Below are 21,779 nucleotides of genomic sequence, written 5' to 3'. Positions count from 1 at the left end.
CAGAATCCAAAAGGGTTGTCGCTATATTACACGTCATTATGATTGTTATTTTAATACGTATAATATGACGTATTGTAGTAATGTTGTTCGCGTTGACACGCTGTGAAGTCAAAACGCGTGTGCAGACAGACCGACGCTGACGGTCAATTATACACGATGTCCCGCTGACATTGTTCCCATTATAAACATCCTGTGGCACACGCGACTTACAAATTATTATTATTATTATTATCAAAATGAAACGGCTCTCTTATTATTCGATTTCTCCCACGGCCCACGCGGAGTCGGTGTGTGCGTGTGTATTTTTTTTTTTGTTTTTCTACACAATAATAAGCTATGCGTACCAATCAAGAGAAAAGTATGACCATATAATATAAAATAATATATTTCTATATTTATTGTTCAGTGATTGTATTAAACAAGGCGTTTGGGACGTTTGGGTCTCAAATGTTTGAAAAGAGAACGAGGTGAACATTTCATGCGTGATAAAATATAGAAGTCTACCTATACGTAGAGAATTAATACTTAAAAATAAACGACATCGTGAAAATTATTATCATTTAAACAAAACGTTTCAACCTCACGAAAATCGAAAACGTATTCAGTCGAGTCGGTAAGAAGTAAGAACACCGCGTTTGTACGATTTTTTTTTTTGCTAGTTAAATTTGTCGTAGTATCTCCGCTGGGCCTCTACATGCGGGATAATCTGTCATTTATTTTTATTTTATTTTATTTTATTTATTTTCATCAATTGTTCTTATTGTTCATGTATTGAAACAGATTGAATAAAAATACTTTAATAACAAAAAAAAAAAAAATAAATAATGAAGAATAATTTTGATATAGGTATAGTTATTAGTTATATATTTATATTTACAATACAATATAGACATTATGATTATCATCATGGGTTTACCGTGTGGCGTATACCTACTACCAGTACTACCTATTATTGTTAACATTTTTTAAAATTGATATCGTTTACGAGATATACGCCGATCGTCATGCTTGTTTTATTACCAAATAATCTTTTTTTAAATATTGAGTACCTATACAATCATTGAACTTTGACGTAATGTTAAACATTTGCGTAAATTCATGTCAATTATATTATAATATAATAATCACTGATATATATATAAATTAAAAAATATTTTTTTCCGCACCTACATTTTGTGTGAATCATTAAAATATTAAAGTGTATATTTTGCATATCCAATAAAAAATAATGCATATTTTTTTATTTTTATTATTATCCAAATTCCAAATCCTAGCCCTGATTATCATATTGGCTGCATTGACATACCACACACATTATTGTATAATTACTTATTATTGAAATAATATTAATAATATATTATTTCTTAAGTATTAATTACATCGTAAATAATACAATGTAAAATGAATAAATCATATTATTATCATTAAATTAAAAGTAGAATAGGTACTAAAGTAGTTTACGGTAAAATAACTAAATGTAGGTATAGTTTTTAATTTTTTTTTTTGTGTATAATGGCGCAAGTTTTTTGAATGATACACAGGTACCTAATTAAATTGTTGGAATATTTTGATATTTCTTTAGTATAGGTACCTACTTATTAGTTATTTTATATAGTAAGTACTATAATACCTACCTTTGACGACGTAGGACCTATATATCATCGGACATAGGGTATCAAAACAGATACTTGATATTTGATACAATTTTTGAAATAATCTTAGACTTTTTGAGTTCTTTAAATATATTTGACTTTTTTGATGTTTAAAAAAATGAGTGTAGTCAAAAAGCTTGCAAATTTAATACATGGTTCCTCATAAAGTCATAACTCATAAGTTTATATTATATTTATAATAGTTTAAAAATATTAAAGATACATATGTCCGATTATTTTTATAACCATTTGAAGTTTAAATTTTGCCGAATTCGTCAAATAGACATTTTAATAGTTTATAAATTTGAACGAGTTTAGATATTTTTAGACAATTTTAGTTATTTTCTTGCAATTTAAAAATATTATTCGTAGTAAGTGCTTGAATCATTTAACGTACCTATTAACCTATTATATGATTATATTTTATACAATGACATTTTCAAATGCAATGTTTTCGGCAAAAATTAATTGAATCTACTGTATAACTACCTACTATAAATAAATGTAAAATGTAAAATAAATTACTTTTATAGTAATATAAAATATATATTATAATATATTTAGCAATTTAAGCTGACAGACCTATAAGCCAATATAGGCCCTTATAATCGTTTTTCGTATACAATAATGTAATATTATAGAATTCAAATTTAATACATCCATTACGATGACCCACACGACAACTACGGGATATGTACAGCAGAACGGTACTATAACTTGCCCACCTTTTTTTGTAAAGTTTATCTTTAATTAAAATTGTAATATCTTCACTTTTAAATTTACAATGTAAATAAATTACCACTAAATAAACGTTTAAGCTGACAACACTATATTATGCTCCCTTTAAAGTTTTAAACACCTCGACAGTAGCCCGCGAAACGTGGCTCTACGGCTCCTCCTGCTCGGCCTATCACCCCTTTAATTCGGGCCTGCATATTATATACACCTCAGAGAAATTTATACTATAATACAATTATAGGAAATATCAACAAAACACAATATTGATGTATATATAAATTTTAAAATGCATGACGCATATCTATATTAAAATATTATACAAGTAAAATTATCATAAAATGTACAAATAAATAATAAATAAATATTCTACAGAGTTAACAGGAATAATAAGTTTAAATCTACTTATATATTATATATACGATACACAAATATTATTATAATCATGACGTAAAATTGTCAGTGCAAAGATTATGTACAGTTAAAATTTACTATAAATCAAATTATTATTATACCAGCACGCGCGTATTGAATGTTTTAAATCATTCCAATGTATGTATTATACGTATATTATGTAAAAAATTTTTTTCAGATACACAGTATAATATTATATATGTATGTTCTTTACAGATGCACAGATATACTTTGAAATAGTCCTGATCCCCAGGTAGGTTAACATTATACACGTATGATTTTATACAATCGACATCAACCCGAAATCGCGTTTTGGCTAAGTGGTGGAATGATATTTTATAATATAATACCGACGAAGATAATTTATATACAAAAATATATGCCGTATATATGATTGTAAACTGTAAAGGTACCTACACGGAGGCTTGTTATGTTTGTACATTTAAACGTATCCCGTGCGTCCCATGTCTTGCAGCTCGACCGTCGTCTTATATCGTGTGCCGTATCCCATAGGTATGACCATATATCCATCTCGAGCTTTATATTATACGGCCGTGAACACAAAATATTATATGTGTGGCGAACACGCGCGGTCTCGGAACAACTAACTTTCAGGCCATCCACCCGTTATTGCCGCCAGTCCTACAACACACGAATGACAACTGGTCGCGACTTCCGATCGAGCAATCCCGCGTACAACATATCATCATATTTAGGACTTACTAAGTCTCCTAGGAATACGGTACAAGGTCGTACGATAGCGATATTTTATACGTCATCGCTCTACTCGTATAATATTTATACAATTATACATCATAATTATTACTATTTTAAATTACCTATACGCTAAATTATATATATATATATATATATATGTAATCATACATCTTTATGTATACATAAATATTATGTACATCCTATGTTTTTAACCACGGTCGTGCAGCGTTAGAATTTTGGCGCGAAAAAATGTTCAGCTACTCCGTGTCATGACGTTTTACGTAGGTACGTCCGGCGGCAGGCGATCAGTGGACGTACTCGTTGACGGCGGGGTAGTGTTGGTTATCGACGATGACACCGTGGTGGTGTCCGACGACCGTCACGGGCACGGAGGCGCCGATTGGCGTCAACGCCTGGTACGCGGCCGCGGCGTGATGGTCGTCGTGGTGGCCACTGGCGCTCATGAGCATGGCCGCGGGCGGCGTGTATCCACCTCCACCGGCTTGATGTGCAAGCTGCATCCGGTCGCTCTCGTTCGAACTGGAGCAGCTGGAGGCAGAGCTGAACGGCCGCGCGCACGTCTGTTCGAACGGGTAGAAGAACTCTGGATAGTTGATGTACTCCTCGACCGTGTACATGTTGGTCGTCGGCATCATGTTCAGGTGAGGCGGTTGGTGGTGGCCTGTGCCGTCACCGCCGCCGCCGCCGCCGCCGCCGACAGGGCCGTTGACCAGCGATTGCGGTTCCTGCATCAGAAATGCAAAACGGTTAATTATTGTACAAAATTGTATGTACAATTACGTACTTATTTACGATATAATATTATAATCAACGAAGAGTGTGTAATAATTATTTATAATACGCGTTTAAATACGACAATTAATGTCTAGTGTGTAAAACCATTTAACGTTTTTGAAAAAAAAAAGGTATAGAAAGTATTGAAAACTTTAACAAGTACAAGTACAACAAGTGTACAACCAATATATTATAGGTACCTATATGTGGGTATACAGATTACTGCAAGGTATTATAATATTATATTATCATACAGGGTCGTATAATATATAATATATATGGTATAGGTTGTATTGTCTATCATAATTCATACTAACAACTGCAGTCTGCAGTTTGCAGTCAGTTGGGACCCAACGAGGCGTTACCCCGCATCAAAACCAACAAATGGCTCTGTTTAAGAAAATAACCCATTTATTAACAGTTACTAAAAATGCATATCCGTATAATTGATACCAATTTATGTTAAGGATTTTCTAAATATTATGAGCAGACAGCGGAAATCGAGCGTCAACATCTCTTTTCATCACCGCTTCTCGTATATAACAATAAAAAACATGCGCTATCGATAATATAATATTATATTATGAACTTGAGCGCATATAATATTATGTTATTATATACAAGCCATTACAAGGGCGGGGAATGCGTCTCTAACGTGTATGTACTTGTACAACGCTAAAACATTGTTAGAAACTCGTGTAATATAAGCACATGAAATGTCACCGGTGAAGGGTATATTGTCTCTCGAACAACGTAGTTTCCTCCCAACCCTCCAACCCAAGCCCTCCAACCACGAATTTTTGCTTTGAGGATCACCGGTGGCAGCATGGCTGTGGTAGTGTAATGACGACGATTATAACATTATATAATATTTAAGATTTAAATAGGTATACAATTTGTAGTGTCAAAATGTTTTAACACCAGCAGGACTGTAGCCTATGAATTTCAATGATAAGGTATTATAAATTATAATATATAATATATTACGTAATACACTAATACGTAATACGTGTAGACACGTGGTATACCTATTAATATGTATATTTTTGTCGTTATAGAAAAAAAACGGCGCTGTATAAAAATTATATTTTTGTCAATTTTGTTCAAATAAGTGGTAAAAAATAATATAATATGCTACCACTACTTCCTATACAGGACACTGGCTGTGTGTATAATCAATTGAGAATAAGTAGGTAAATCGTATATTCATAGAGGTGGCAAGTGCACCTTAGCCATCATTTGGGCTCATAAAATATATTATAATTTATAATAATAATATAATATATTGTATGGAATTAGTCTTAGACCGGTACTCAGTACCCACTACTCATAGTTTGTACATAATTATAAATATGAACTGTAATTTGTATTGATTCAATCAATTTTAAATATCCAACAACTTAACCAGTCTGGGGTCTACTTTACTAGAATCTAGTAACTTCATAAGAATTTGTCCATGTCATCCGTAGGGTTGCAATCGAATCGAATATGATTTTGATTTTGATTTATATGATGTGAATGTAGATCGCTGGCATGTAAACCGTCACGTTACACAAACGACAAATGACAAACGGTAATCTTATATTTTGTTTAATATACCGTGTGTATATAATTAGATATAGTTTAAAATGCGTGTATGTTTAAATCTTTCACAAACTAAAAAACATATTTTTATCTAATTTTCTTAAGCTGCATAGGTAATATGAACCAAGATATAATAGGTATATTGTATCACATAGGTATATATAATATTATGTTACATGTTATAAGACAAAGATAACATTTTAAATGTGCGTAATATTGTATACCTACTGTCCTACTGTATTACTGTAAACTACATGACTGTTTTTGTAACGGTGTAATGGTAATGCGTATAATTATATTAATTATTATTAAATTATTATTAAAGATTGAAAATGACTTTATTCTGTAAAGGTTGTGTAAGAAAAATAAGCAATAATAAAATATTATTACATTTACACAAAGGACAGCTACAGAAATCGAGTCACAAACAAACTTTAGTTAAATTTTCATGTGATGTATACAATATAATATATAGATAAATAGAAGCTGCGAAAATATAGTTAAATTTTTTAAATGTATTAACTCTAAGTAATTGCGATAACAGAGTTGCAGAGACCACATATACATAGTTGTAGTACCTATATAGTAGTTATATTAGAACTAAGAGGAGCGAGTACTATACATAAATTGTTAATTGTGTAGCTATGTAAGCGACTATAATATTCCGTACATTTATAATTTTTTTAAATTCTATTTTCACTTGTTAACTATACAAACTAATTAGATATATTTTATTATATAAATCATGAATTTAATTTAATGAATGCTACCTGTATAAAAATTAATATACGTACCTACGTATCTGTTGAGTACTGAGCATATCGCAAAGATCGTCATTAAAATAAAATACTCTACCTATTGCTTACTTTTTAGTTTTTATTTCAGCACAATGTGTATACAGACATACAGTTATGGGTTATTACAAATTGTAATGATTTCATTTTGTTTTCTTATAATTTAAACGAAATTCTCAAATACACCTAATATTAGAGAAGACAATGTTATCCGTCACAACGTTTATGGGGCATAAGTCTATTTGAAATTGGTTTAAAATGTGTAATCATCACATTATACGATATACCGCCGTTTAACGGAACCTATATAAGTGTATAAATATAATAAAATATACAATTTAGGTACCCATATACATTAATACATTACACATATAAACATATGCAGAGTAGTATAGTACATAAGCAGATACGTTCGTTTAGCTGCAATATTGACAGGCGAAGATAGAACACGAACTACGTCATTGTATAATACTTTAATGTATATTATTTGACTGTATAATATATTATAACACCTATGATGGCCGAAACGTCCTTTTAGACATAAGCAGTGCATCGATAACATTTATAACGAGCGAAAACTAAGATGTTTTTTTTTTCGTTTTATACACTTACGCTGTTACTGCTCACGTAGTCATTGTAAAGTCCGCCACTGGAATCACTGTACTCTTCGTCGGTGACCACCGGTGGCCTGTGGTACCTGTGATTTTGATTCGATTGTCTTTGGCTTTGTTGCGCTTTGCTGGGTTTGTTTTGAATTGCAGCGTCTTCATTGCCGTTCTGTGACGTCGCGCAACCGCTGTTGCGCACGGACAAGCAGACGTCTTTCATTTCGGACTCGCTGCAGAATAATCACGTATGTTAATTTACATAGTTCCGTCGATCGTGTTCTCAAATAAATATTTGATTTACTTACCTCAGTACGTAATTTACGCTAACTATACAATGGGGCCTTGAAGATCTACTATTATGAACTATAGTGGCGTAACTTTGAACCCACACCCAACCACCGTCTTTGGCCAACAGCCTGTAGTATTTCGTGGTGACTTGGCCTTTCAATAACACTGAAACAAGCAAAATAATTAATATATTTACTGACATTTTTTTTTCCTAGTACTTACGTGTGTGATGCGAGAGTTTCATGTTATGAATATCGTTGCCGTGAATATAATGATAGAGTGTCTTTTCGATTAAATCTTGAGGTTCGTATCCTGTCAGCTGAGACACTCTGTAATTTAATAATGAAATAAAACACCATACTTTTTACACAAAGTTACATGATGTAAAATAATATAGAAAATCAAACAAAGGGCGTGCGTTGAAAAAGTCTAATAACACATGTTTAACCCATTACTCATTGTTTGTAAAAAATTAAATGGAAACAAAGGTCTATGTTATCTATGGATATAATAAGGCAAATTCCGCAAATATTATTATTTATTGGGATTTTAAAAATAGCTGACTTGACTAACCTGGCATCTAGAAATATGAGCTTCAAGTCCAAACTCGCACGAAACATAAACATATTTGAGTGCAATTTAATCTCTGTGATGGCATGTGGAGGTAACGAATGACCAACTGCTACTAGGCCAACGGTTTCTACCCCGGGCATTCCGGCTGGATATTGTCTCACTTTCAAGTAACCAGAACAGTGTATTACCTATATAAATAGTTAACACAAAAAATATGTATGGTGTAATTAATAATAAATTGTAATGCAGTTTTAATTATAGTATAGTACATTATAGATACCTAATAATTATAAATTGGCTCAAAAATATTCATCGTAAAATGCGCATACATATAATAGTCGCTACTAGTTTTTATGAATTTTTTATACAATTTTTTTTAATTTTTAATTTTTTATATTATAATATAAAATATTAGAATCACTCAATATATGGTTCAATTATCGGCATTAATACTGTATGTATTTTATAGTAGATATATAATAACAATCTTATGCAAATTAATTTATAATTGATAACTGACAAACTATAGATAATAATATCAATTTTTAAATATACAGTTAAATAACAACAAAGATATCATGATTTCATTTTTAAGGCTAATTATCGAAATCTACAAACATACACACACATACACACGACATATTATATGTGTGTGTACAAAATATGATACTTTTTTTTCGTGTATGTGAAGGCAAACGAATATAGTTTACATTTACTTTAGAAATATGATCCCCTTGGGTGTTCGACGAAAATTCAATATGACAATATCGAAACGGATGTATACCTACTTACATGTCTAAACAAATACGACCATTGATAGAGTCGTATAATATATATAGGTACCTACTGCAGCATGCACTAGTCAATACTCACAAACACAATAATATATATTATATGTGTGTGTCTGTTATTATATTATGCCGTTGAAAAAATACCATTATAAAATATATATAGGTTTACGTATATATGCTATATTATATTATATAGGTATATGTGAAAAAAAACAACAACATAAGACCTGTTCTAAAGGTCGTTGCTGCATCATATAGCCACATGGGTTATAATAGGCTAGGTAATATAATGTGCACGTTGAGAAGGTGTCAAGAAGTCCATTCATAATAGCCGAGACGTGACCACAACCAAAAATACGAGATTTAAGTATTAGAATAAATTAAATACGGGTCTCTCACAGGTGTGAGATATTTTTTTCTTCACCTCCGCCTCACTGTCTTTCATTTCGAAAAATATACCCAAAAAATTCCAAAATGTACCTTCGGCACCAGGGACAATGGGTTCTGAATAGTAATAAAAATCATAGGTGTTCTCCGTGGCTCAGACACGTTGGAGCCGATCGTGAGGTATCAATAAGCGGTCGGGATTAGAGACTATTATAATGTGTAGGTACTGTGTAGTGGTACCTACGACGAATGCGACCGGTTCGCGTAATCAATCTTCGGATATCGACACCACATGTGGAGTGTATAGGTTGTTTTAAAACGTATTTTCACTCTCGCATTCGACATGCCTGGACTTGGACACGTTTCGGAAAACTCACCTATAGCGAGGACGCTCGTAATGTTACGTTATACAATGGAAAGGATTTGAAAATTCCTGTACATTATTCTTACTTTGAAGTATAATTCTCCAGAACGTGACTACCTATTGCGATTCGAATTTTCGTGTATAGTTTGTGCGTCGTGAACATAAATATATGTTATCACAACTCGAAGTGTGTATACTGTATACCAATACGGCAATACATATAAATATTATACAATATACGGTTATTTGTATATACGTTAGAACGAAGAAGACGCTATAACCGCAGGCGTTGTCTCCGTCTTACAAACGCAATAACATAGCAAATTGTACGTTCTAAATAATCCGTTTAACTCTAGCTGTTATGTTCAATCTTAGAGTGAACATTTACCCATCATTTATAAGTAGGAATTTTATCCAAATGTATCTCATAGGTTTTTTTACATTTTAATTTTAAAGGGAGTTATACCCAATTTGACATTTTTAAATGCTCATAAATCATTACTCCCTTTAAGATTAAAATTAAAAACGTATGCGATTCACTAGATAATATATGCTTACTTTAAAATTTAATAATATTATTTCAATTTGCAAACATAACAAGGTTAAATTAATTATTCAGAACGTTCAATAAGCTATGTATCCGATTTTAAGAAGGAGATAACGCATGCAGGTGTAACACTATAGAGTCCTCTTACATTGCATATAATTTTCTATATTTATGTTTAATATAATATTGTAATAATAGCAAACAGCGCAGAATCTTGTACTTCATGACATACTTTGTACTGGGAACATAATTTATTGTAAGTGACATAAATCATAAATTCATAACTCATAACATAATTATATGATGTATACATTGTAGTACAGTTGTAGGAATAGGTATCTATATTTTATTCTATGTAGGTACTAGCCACTATTAGGTACACAATTGTATTATACTATATCCTATTTCGATAATACTAACAATTCATACGACTATTATATTAAGTAAGCCGTGCGCAAAATGTATTGCCGATGTTGCTAGAATTTCCCACTCCAGCAAAGTGAGCCATAATAGAAATCTTTTCATAATATTGTATACTATTGTACTCCTCCTAATCACCGTTAACATATTTATCTGATCCGGGCTAATCTTTTACAGTGTTTATTTTTATCTAATCATAAAACAATGTAGTATAATATGTAGCCTATGTATGTTGACATGTTGTATGTTTATACTTTATACGTACTGGATAGGTAAAATGTGCTTATTTTCATTTATCAAACAATGTATACCATAAACAACGATTTCAACGAAAGAAATTCATACTTAAATTAATTAAATTAATTATATGATAATATGGCTGTTGTATAGAAAAAATTGTAAATACAGTATTTATAAATCTATAATAATATTATTATAAAGAAGAAAAATTGTATACATAATAATACTATGCACCCAGCGGCCACTGGCCTGCAATATGCTATTTATTATTATAACCGTACGCATAGCCTAACCAAATATATAGAGCACTAATCAGAAATATTATATTATATAACTATCTACATAAGAAATGGATCGGTTTTTTGATAATATATATAGAAAAGTTAATAGAACAATAATTCTACACTGATATAAGTAGATTTTTTTGCCGCTATAATACCTATTTTATACAAACGTACCTATTACTATACATAATACATTTAAAATTTAAAACACATCATAGCAGCCAGTAGATGATTTACTATGTCTTTGACGGAAATCGCTGTTTTTAAGTTTTTATTATCTTATATTATATAGTCATATAGATTATGTAATGATACATCGCTTCGTAATTTGTTGGTTTGTACCTATGCATTCTGCAGAGTGCGGGTTCGATGCGGTGATCAACTGCATTATAATCTGCAATAATCTATATATATATATATATATATATATGTCATACTGGCATACTGCAGTATACTATATTATACTGTATGCTTAATTTTTACCACGGTATCGAGACCGGTTGCAGATAAAAAGGAAAAAAAGTATCTAGGTAATCCAACGTCATGTAGGTTTATAGGTCATGTAGTATTTATTATATAATATTATTACCTACACTTACACATATACAGATTATAGCTACCAGATGGACCGATACTTCACGTTTTCCTGGGAACGATAAATCAATATTATGTAATATTAAAGATATATTATTGGCCCAACCTGGAACTACAGGACATGAACATAGTACCTACTACCTTCCGCCGTACAATACACGCAGCCTTGATAAGGCTAGATGATCAGATATTACGCACGCTCGATCAAATTATCCTGGAGCGCGAGCTCGATCGTCCTGCGGAGAAAGAAGTAACGAGGAAAAAATACTGAAAAAGAGGAGGACTCTCGAAGAGTGTTGCGAGGACGCCCGCGGCGAGCGCGGCCAATGGCAAACGGACGGCCAAAAACACAGGTAAATACGGCGGCGATTAAACTCACTCGCGCGCGCACACCTGGGCCCCCGCAATATGGCGCCGTCCGTTGTATTTTATTATTTTACTCCTTTTTATTTTCCCCGCTTCTTTCATCCCATTTCCTGCCCCTGCCACTGCCCCCTCGTATGTATATTGTATATTATGCTATATAATATTATATTATTACGTATATATTATAACAATTGACACGGCGCACATATACGGCGTGCGCGTACTGTGTGATTATATAATATATGTGTAATGTTATATATATATTTATTATAATGCTGCAGCAATACGCGCCCGTTTGTTATATGAGCCTATATATGCGCGAGCATTAGCTCCGTAATGTATGCACGAACACACGCCAGGGCACACGAGTGATTTTTATGGCCTACACTTAAGCCGTCCGCAACAACAAAAAAATGTACATCATACATACTATATAATATATATACATATATAGATCATAAATCAAATATATGAAACTTTGCTATGTATAGGGATAGAAAAACGTATAATGTTATATTATAATAAATAATAATATAATATAGTAGGTATACCTCCTACCTATATTTATATATATATAAGTAAGTATACACTATACGACCAATACTCGGCTACCATTATAGTACCATCCTAATTCAATGTGTATAATATTATTATTATATAGATCCTAGAATTGACCAAGTGCAGAATATACAGCGTGGGGCATTTAAAATTATATAATTAATATATACTATCCAGTGTGGCGGTAGTAGCGCGAAGCTAAGTTAAAAATAATATAATATACAGGTACACGTATAATACAGGTAAGTAGGTAACACGATACATGATAAAATATATTTTAATAAAAACCGCTACGATATAAAATTATTTTAATTTTCAACACGTTCACATGTAATGCATTAATACATATATATTATACTAAGGTCTTGGCCTGAAAACAATCCATTTTGAAATTATGCAAGCTAGCCATAATCAGACATATAAAAACTAATATCGAGCAAACATAAAATTAAATAATTATAAGATATCAAAAATCACCGGACAGCGAACAATATTGTAGGCCATTCGAGTGTCCCCGACACGGGGGTTATATACGAAAAATATCATATATTTATTATCGCTTATATTATTACCTATATATTATATAGAATACAAATAATAACTGTTCAAAATAAACCACGAACAATCATACGATAATACTTAATTAACGGACAATGCGATACCTATAACCTATAGGTACCTCCGACCTCGTACCTACCTAAACAATATATTATTTTACAGAGTATTATATCTGCTATAAGTATACGTATATTATTTGAATTTTATTAATTATTATGTTTATCGTCTTATCGGTAAACTCTTGGTGCTTGAATTATTGGGAAAAGTGATATGGAAGATACAGATACTTTAATATACGAAGTCTCATACCTAACCATTGTTTTCATAAAAAGATATTTCTGCGTATTCCATAATTTTTGTCTAAATGAAACGCAGAGAAAAAGACTATTATAGAACTCCTTTTTTAACATTATTCTATTATAGTTTTATAATTTATTGAAAAATTTGCAAAAGAAGAAACAAGTTTATAATTTATAGCAATATAGCAGTATATTGTTATTCTTATTTCATGTAGTGCACCTTCAACACTGCAGGAAGTAGGTATGAAATTAATAAGTACCAATAGTTAGTGGTATACGTAATATTATTTTCATAAGCTAGTTGATTACACTGATTGAAAAGTGATAACACGCGTTACAGCACTGTTTTAAGCTTCCAAATTTGTATTCATTCTTTTTTTAATTAATATTGAAATGGCGAATTTTTTTACGCGCAGAGTTGTGTGACAGGTAAAATTAGATAAAAATATTTTCTTAACAAGCCCTTTTTTAGAATAGATTGCGTCTCCCATAATATGCCTTCTATTATTTTTCATATTCAAACACTGAGAATTTAAATGTATAACATTTAATTCCGCAGTAATATCAAAAGTAAACGACAGTTCAAAGTAGGTAGGTATAAACGGTACAGTGCCGTTTTCATGTAAGTGGTTGTTTGTATTTCAGATGGTGAACTTGATAATTTGGAGATGGCACCGATCGTATCAAATATAATGCAGAACACCTGTACGCATAAAACAATACCTAATAATTGTTTCAAACAAATAGTGCCGGACAAGTTAACGCGTTCATTGCACATGACGCGTATTTGCGGTTCCTTGATATATTCTTTTAATTGGCTATAATTCAGCTACCGTTATAGATAATAAGCTAATTATATCGATCAGCGTCATTGAATAAATGTTATAGAATATGTGTTTAACGACTAACGTCGTAAAAAAACTACCGCAATTTTTCCATTTTTTTTGTAGCTTGTTGGTGTTTTTATACGCACCGGGGAAAATACATAGACAAATAAATTATACGCAGCCAACGTGTTAATAATATAATATTGTTTTCGAGCATATTAAACGCTTGTTAAGACAATAGAGTTGTAGCCTGTAGGTATAGAATGATTGGGCAAAACCTAATACCAATCACATAATATATACTGAACAAAACATATTTTTTTCTTTTTTATTGAAAATAATTATTTGGCCAGTAATAATAATTAATAAACAAATATGAAATTGATTAGAAGTTTTTTATATTAAGATTAAACCAAAAATTGTATTATAAGAATTTCCACTAACATTGAATGAAATATTGAATTTAAAACAATTTTAAAAACTAATTAAAATATTTATTATTTTTATTTTTTTTATTGAGCTTAAGCCCGGCAATTATTTTATTTTATATAGGTGCTTAGGAAAACATTACGAGTGTCTAAAAACAATTAAAAATCAACTTAATAACGTTATAGATTATATTTTTATATCATTATTTTTTTTAGTCGGATAAACAATGAAGTTCTTATATGTATAAAATTATTTTAAATGTATAATAATTGTGAAGGTTATTCTGCATTGTTTACATGCTTTACGCATTATTATTGTTTACACATTCAACTATTTTTAATTTTACTTATTATTATTTTGCATAAAATATTATATTTTATAAACATTCATTCTTAATTAATAATTAGATAATATTTTGTTAATATAATTTCACATCATAAACTATACACATGCTATTTAAATCTTAAACCGTGTACCTCAAAGTTGGATTTAAAAAAATGATAATTTTTTTTTAACTACCTTCTTCCATTTATCTAATGAAAAAATAAATAATTTAAATACTGCAACGCGGTTATTTACAAAATTATTTAAATATTGATTTTTATTTAATTTGATTTAAATATTGATCTTTTGCCTTGTTAGCTTGTACAATCATGTATGGGTATCGGGTATGTACCAGATGACTATTGACTATATAGTAAATTATGAAAGTAAACACGTTCAGGTTTTTGTATTAGCAGTAAATGTTTAAACTGCCACCAGACCATTTTATAGTTTTATTGTTTAGGCTGTAGTTAGTGATTCAGTAAAACAATAATATTAAATGTCATTAACCTATAGGTAGCTTTGTTTCTTCGTGTTTGTCGTGATAACTTATAAGAACTCTTTATCCTTATAAAATATAATTTAAAAAAAAATAACGTGTTACATTGTTGTTATTTTTTTCTTATCATTATCACACGTACCTAGGCCACAGATAGGTAATTCTACATCACCTACGTGTTAATATGTAAGTTCCATTTTTAATAAAATATGATAAAACTACAAAATTGATGAAATACCTCCGAAAACAGATAAGAACTATTTTTAAGCTACCTATTCAATATTATGTTTATAATTTGTGCCAAGTACCGTTATATACTTTTTATTAATATTTTTATAATCAATCGTAATAATAAATGTATTATTATTATTTATTATTACCCGTATTTATACCGTAACTTTTACTAATAGGAAATAATAAAAAACATATCAATATTTTGTTAACTGAGATTTACGGTAGGTATGTAAAATAATTGGAAAATCAGTAACTGTAAAAATATTACAACTTCTGACTCTCCAATTAATTTACATACTATATACACCGATACAATGTCGCAAGATAATAACCAAACCTATTAGGTTACATTCAAATAAGTTATGAATATAATTATACAACTATGAATTAATACAAAATTCTATTAAAGTTATTTATTTTTAAGTTTGCATACAATGGAAAAACATAATCATTTTTCTTATATTTTGCTACAATTCTACCAACCTATTCTATCTGTACAATATGTATTCAATATTAACTAATACTATTATTATAATAAATTACTGATAATTAGGTACTAAATATTTAAACATATTGCAGAATATCATCATACCGAAATTTTCAAGCTTTCAAAAATTAATATTTTGTAAATTCATAAAAATGAAAATGTTTTTCTAAATACTTTTTAATATTACTCTTACACTAGATGCTTATATAATATGTGCTAAAATCTATTGTTATTATATCATATAACTAATTAACGAGTAAAATATTGTCCTAAAATTAATATTTCAAGAACTGAAAACACAAGTACATTTACCGGCTACTGTCATCATTAGATATAGATAATACAAACAATCAGATTTTAATTTAAAAACCAATCACTAATTTTGTTTGTTTAAGTTCTTAACATAATGTATTTATAAATTATAACTATAGCTATATGTATAATATAATGTAATATAAATTTATAATTTACCTTGTATCCTCCTGTTGTAAGCCCTGCGTTCCGTTTTGCCAATACACATTTCATTCGTAAAAAAAATACACGCTGAAGTTCAAACACGGTCGAATCTAAATTTTTTTTTTTTATTAGTGTCAACCATCTTCAATACATCGTAAGATATAGTGTATAATTAGTAATAACTTACTCATCATCATGTTCTCTGCTGGAAGATTTTGAGGAAGAGGTGGACTAAGCACTGATATCATTTCATCGTGATCAGCTTGATGGATATATTCAAATATACTATTTCCAGTCAATTCCACCTTAACGAAGAAATATAAATCGACATTAAAAATTAATTATTTAAAATAGTGATTAAATAAAAAGTACTTCAGAAACATCTGTTTTTAAATATTAAATATAAATTATAATGTAGGTAGTAATAATATATTTTATATACCTGTGACAACCCCAAATGAACGGATGCTGTTTCAGATATATACATGATCTTACCATCGCCGCCTACGACGAATATAAAACCATCGAGACTCTAAAAATAAAATCATAGGTAAATATAATATAAATTATACAATTATAATTATTAATTGTTATAGTTAGGTTGAATATATAGCTCCAGAAAATCACATGTCAACAGTTTTTCCGGTGTCATTAAGTGGATTGATAAATGATATTGTTATAAATAAAACAAAGTGTTATAAAATATTTATATAATCGTAATTTGTCATTAGATTGATCATTGATTAAATACAATCAATGGCTTGATAAAATAATTGGGAAATTAAAAACAAAACGTTGTTATTTGAATTTAAAATCATCACAAATATAAGTCTTACCCGTTTTATCTAATTACCTTTAATATATTTACCTGTAGCAGATACGAACCAAGCTCTTTAATGCAAGCTTCTTTCGCATGGCTTGCTGGAGTCGCTGCACCCCAAGCGTCACCTAAGCCTAAATTATGATAGGTGTAATAAATATTATTAGTATTTAAATATGGACATAACAAACTAATTCTAAGTACAGATAAGAATAAATCACATGTTATATTTACCGTTAGGGAAGACGTGTCTCATTTTTAAGTAGCTAGTGGTCAACCGAATGACTGAAGCTTTATCTAATTGGCTAGTAATGGCAGCTGGTAATGGCAAGAGTTTGGCCAACTCTAGGAATTCGGCATTCTCGTTCTCCCTACGTGTTCTTGCCGCATTTCTGCTCCTCTCTCTCATCTCTATAGACCCGAAAACAAGTAAAAAGTCACGAGTATTAATAATCAATTCACCCATATTTACATCAAATGAATCAGTTCTCCGACTGCAGTACATCGAGTGCAATATATTACCGCCGACGTGCATTTTGAATTCCACGTATTTCCTCGATAACTCACGCATAAATTAAACGCTAATTTTTTATTAAAAATAAATTTAGACGCATGGCGGTAAAATTATGAATTCTGTTGCGACAAAAATCAGTTCTATCTGACACTGACTCACCAAGACAACTACACAAACTATCGGAACTAAAACAATTTGACTACATAGTACATAGCGCAGTTTGTTTACCAAAGCAACCTTGACACCCGGTTTGGACATTGTTTATATTTTATAATATGGTCACTTTGTTTTATTTCCTAGTCTTTTACGTATTAAATGTTTATATTTATAAATTAAAGAAAAAACGTTGACCTCGGGTCTAAGGCAGGTCATTTTCCTCTGGTTAAGAAATAATTAATACTACTTTATAATAGGTACCACCAAAGAATAGCGAATGATTTTATGCATGGAAACCAATTGATAAATAGATAAAACGATGATCATAGTTTCATACTATTTAAAATAAACTCTTATATCAATAATAATTATCATTCTGTTTTATGTTTGAATTACTTACAATTGGTACCTCATTGTAAAATAATAATATTATACATCTACCCTTTTTAAATTTAGAATATAATAATAATTAATATTATAACAATATGGTAAACAATAATCACATATAAAATATGAATCATAATTCATAGTAAATAGTAACTAGTAGTTTAATTTATTATTTGAACTTCGTACTCAAGTTTATTAGTTTTGCACTATTATTACTATACAATAAGTAATAACATACTACATACAAGGTATATTCTGTTACTAAATTAATTAATATTTTAATACCTACCTAACTACTTGAATATTGAATTTAATATTTAATGTAAAATATTTAATCGTTGTACAAATTTTAAGTACACCCACTACATAGGTTCGATAGCTGCATGCCTGACTATATGGTGTAATACCAGAGTAAAATATTTAAAGCATTTTTTTTTTTTTACAGCAATATTGTATGACTTACTCAAAACGTTTTTCGATAACGTCATTTTCACGAGTGCAATAAGGAGAACGCACAAAATGTGTTTAGTGCGATAACATTGGCTTCGAAGTATTACTCTAATGTGCTACTATATGGAAGTATAAATTTAACAACCATAATAATATAATATAAGTTAAAAATATTGTATAGCTTAAAAAGAAACCATGTTCAACAGATTAATTAGAAATTTTATTGCATCACAAAACAAAATTTATTTGATACGAATATACAAACGATTATACTAAGAAGTGAAATACTAACGCTGTACCTACGTTGTTACTAAAGATAAGCTGTAATTTTTGTATTGGACAGCTCGTGAAGGATACCAATGATTAAGTGTATAGTAATAATAATTAATAAGTAAGTGTAATATATAGTTCGATGATTATGAGTTATAAGTTATAATTATTTCTTATATAAAGTAAAAAAAAAATTCATATGTAAAGGTATACATAACATTTTTATGCGTGTGTATTTTAGACTTTTTAAAAACGACCTCAGAATAGTAAAAAATACCTTACACTTCAACACATCGATTTCTCATACATATATTATAATCGTTATAATTCATGTGTAAATTCTATTATTTCACCTCTAATTTTGTTTTTGTTGATCATAACGAATGCGCTCGTAATAAAAATAACTTAGAACTTTATTTATTCGGGTTCCGACAATAATTATTTTAATAATTTGTTTCAACTTGTAATATTATGTGCGTAAGTAAATTTGAATACAATTATTTATAGACCCGATGTATGTGAACAAGAAAACTTAGGTATTATTACTATTTCATCCCATTGGCGTGCGCACATTTTTTAACGCGACCGACCAACAAAAGTGGGCAAACCGCCGGCGCGTCGGCGCACGTGCGACGGCGGTGAACGGTGACGCACTCGGTTTGCGAAAACGTGATTTATCTACTAACAATCAAAATCCATTTAAGCAAAAATGTTTCCAGACTCACGTACTCGAATATATCACTATAGGGCACCCGCCAGTTTACTGATAAAAAAATAATGAATAAAATTATAATAAAGTATAGAAGGAAAAATGCGAAAAAAAATCCTCAAATCAAACGTATAATAACGCTCAACATATACATTATATAATATTATAAGTACTATACCTTTGGGCATCGACAACGGGGATTTCCTGTAACATTTCCTTTTGGTTTTCATTTTCAATTCTTGGCACATAGTCCCGACTGCCGGTGACAAAATGTTTTCCCGGCACATGTATTAAAACTGCGTTTTACGGTCGAAGCACACTCACTCACTGACCACCACCACAGTTGTACAGACCGTCGAATACTATACAAACACTAGACGTGCACTGCAGTGCGGGCACCGCCAAAAACGAATGTACCTATATATGCCGACAGAACGGAGAAATTTCAAAAACATAATAGACACACACCAGGTATGAACAGACGATGGCGCGGTGGAAGGGGCGAAAAAGGTAGACATTGGGTCGCCGGGACCTTTGGGCTCCTCACAGTCTGGCTGACCTGCAGGCATTGTTCGGCCAAAACCTTTCGGGAGAAGTCATTCTAAGAACAGATGTGTATTTTATTGATGGACCCGTCTTTTTTTAAAAACATATTTTTTTTTATATGATTTATATTGTAGGGACGATTTTAGTAGGAAATCCATTGAGTTTACAGGTAAAATTTAGGTCGAAGATGAACAAAACAAAACGTATTATTTGCTCATCGTGTTGCCGCCGCTGAATACTGTATATAAATTATAAACCAACAGTTATATGACAATACCTAAAATACTATGTAGTATATATACGTATTTATATATAATCCTACTATATATGTTACAGTCGCACATATACCTAATATAGAATTTACTTAATATACTTGCAGTATATGGTATATTATATGGTTATATATATGTATATATGGTTCAAAAGTGGTACTTATATAGGTGCGGTTTACCTACTCCAACAAGCCAATATTATTATTTTGAAATACATATATGTATATACTATAGTATAATATACGTATTGTACTGTTACGGGTTGTAAAATAAAAGATAATATTTACAAAACTAAAACATTTTAAATATTTAGTACAAAATTGTTGTTATTTAAATACTATAATTGTAGAGCATTATACAAAACAATAATATTGAATAAATTATTAGATAGGTACTCACCACTCGGTGTGATTATTTAAAATGATTTATTAAAAAATTCAATATTATTTTAGTTTATGTTGGCAATTAAAATTAATCCATGTAAAATGTACCTAACTATATAGTAGTATATCTATATAAGTTTGGTTTTAAGATGACAATCACAAACTGTACATATTGTTATAAATTGAATGACACGTGGAAATTATAATGAAAAAATAAAGTATAGCCTAATGGTATATACTTATATCGTACAAACTATCGAAACGGTCATCATTTTCAAGCCTCGGGATGTACAATAATACTACTATGCGTACAATAATGTATATGATGATATATAAATACATACCTATATTCTATGTATATATCCACACACACACACACATATATATATACACATATATATACGCACATATATACACACATATATATATATACACAAATATATATACC

At 30.3% G+C, this 21,779-nt stretch overlaps 1 protein-coding gene across 11 annotated transcripts in view; it reads right to left on the bottom strand.

Moving 5' to 3' along the window:
- Positions 1-2,963: 2,963 nt before the first annotated feature.
- LOC132941311 (single-minded homolog 2-like) overlaps positions 2,964-21,779 on the bottom strand; it is a 44,466-nt gene continuing 25,650 nt past the window's right edge. For 3 of the 11 annotated variants that reach the window (XM_061009315.1, XM_061009317.1, XM_061009318.1), the window contains exons 2-11: positions 17,879-18,055; positions 17,678-17,778; positions 17,267-17,356; positions 17,012-17,129; positions 16,840-16,934; positions 8,161-8,348; positions 7,810-7,916; positions 7,605-7,752; positions 7,304-7,529; positions 2,964-4,264 (exon numbers count right to left, since the gene is read on the bottom strand). In XM_061009315.1, the coding sequence (XP_060865298.1) occupies positions 3,824-4,264; positions 7,304-7,529; positions 7,605-7,752; positions 7,810-7,916; positions 8,161-8,348; positions 16,840-16,934; positions 17,012-17,129; positions 17,267-17,356; positions 17,678-17,778; positions 17,879-18,053 (1,689 nt within the window). In that variant the 5' untranslated portion in view covers positions 18,054-18,055 and the 3' untranslated portion in view covers positions 2,964-3,823. Of the gene's footprint in view, positions 4,265-7,303; positions 7,530-7,604; positions 7,753-7,809; positions 7,917-8,160; positions 8,349-16,839; positions 16,935-17,011; positions 17,130-17,266; positions 17,357-17,677; positions 17,779-17,878; positions 18,056-18,116; positions 18,353-19,164; positions 19,527-19,774; positions 20,000-20,308; positions 20,508-21,779 lie in introns of those variants that run through there. The other 8 variants (XM_061009309.1, XM_061009310.1, XM_061009313.1 and 5 more) reach the window with 8 other exon arrangements.

This window comes from Metopolophium dirhodum, chromosome 3, assembly GCF_019925205.1.
Source record: "Metopolophium dirhodum isolate CAU chromosome 3, ASM1992520v1, whole genome shotgun sequence".
Classification (NCBI taxonomy): Eukaryota; Metazoa; Arthropoda; class Insecta; order Hemiptera; family Aphididae; genus Metopolophium; species Metopolophium dirhodum.
This window is presented reverse-complemented; position numbering and strand designations above follow the sequence as displayed.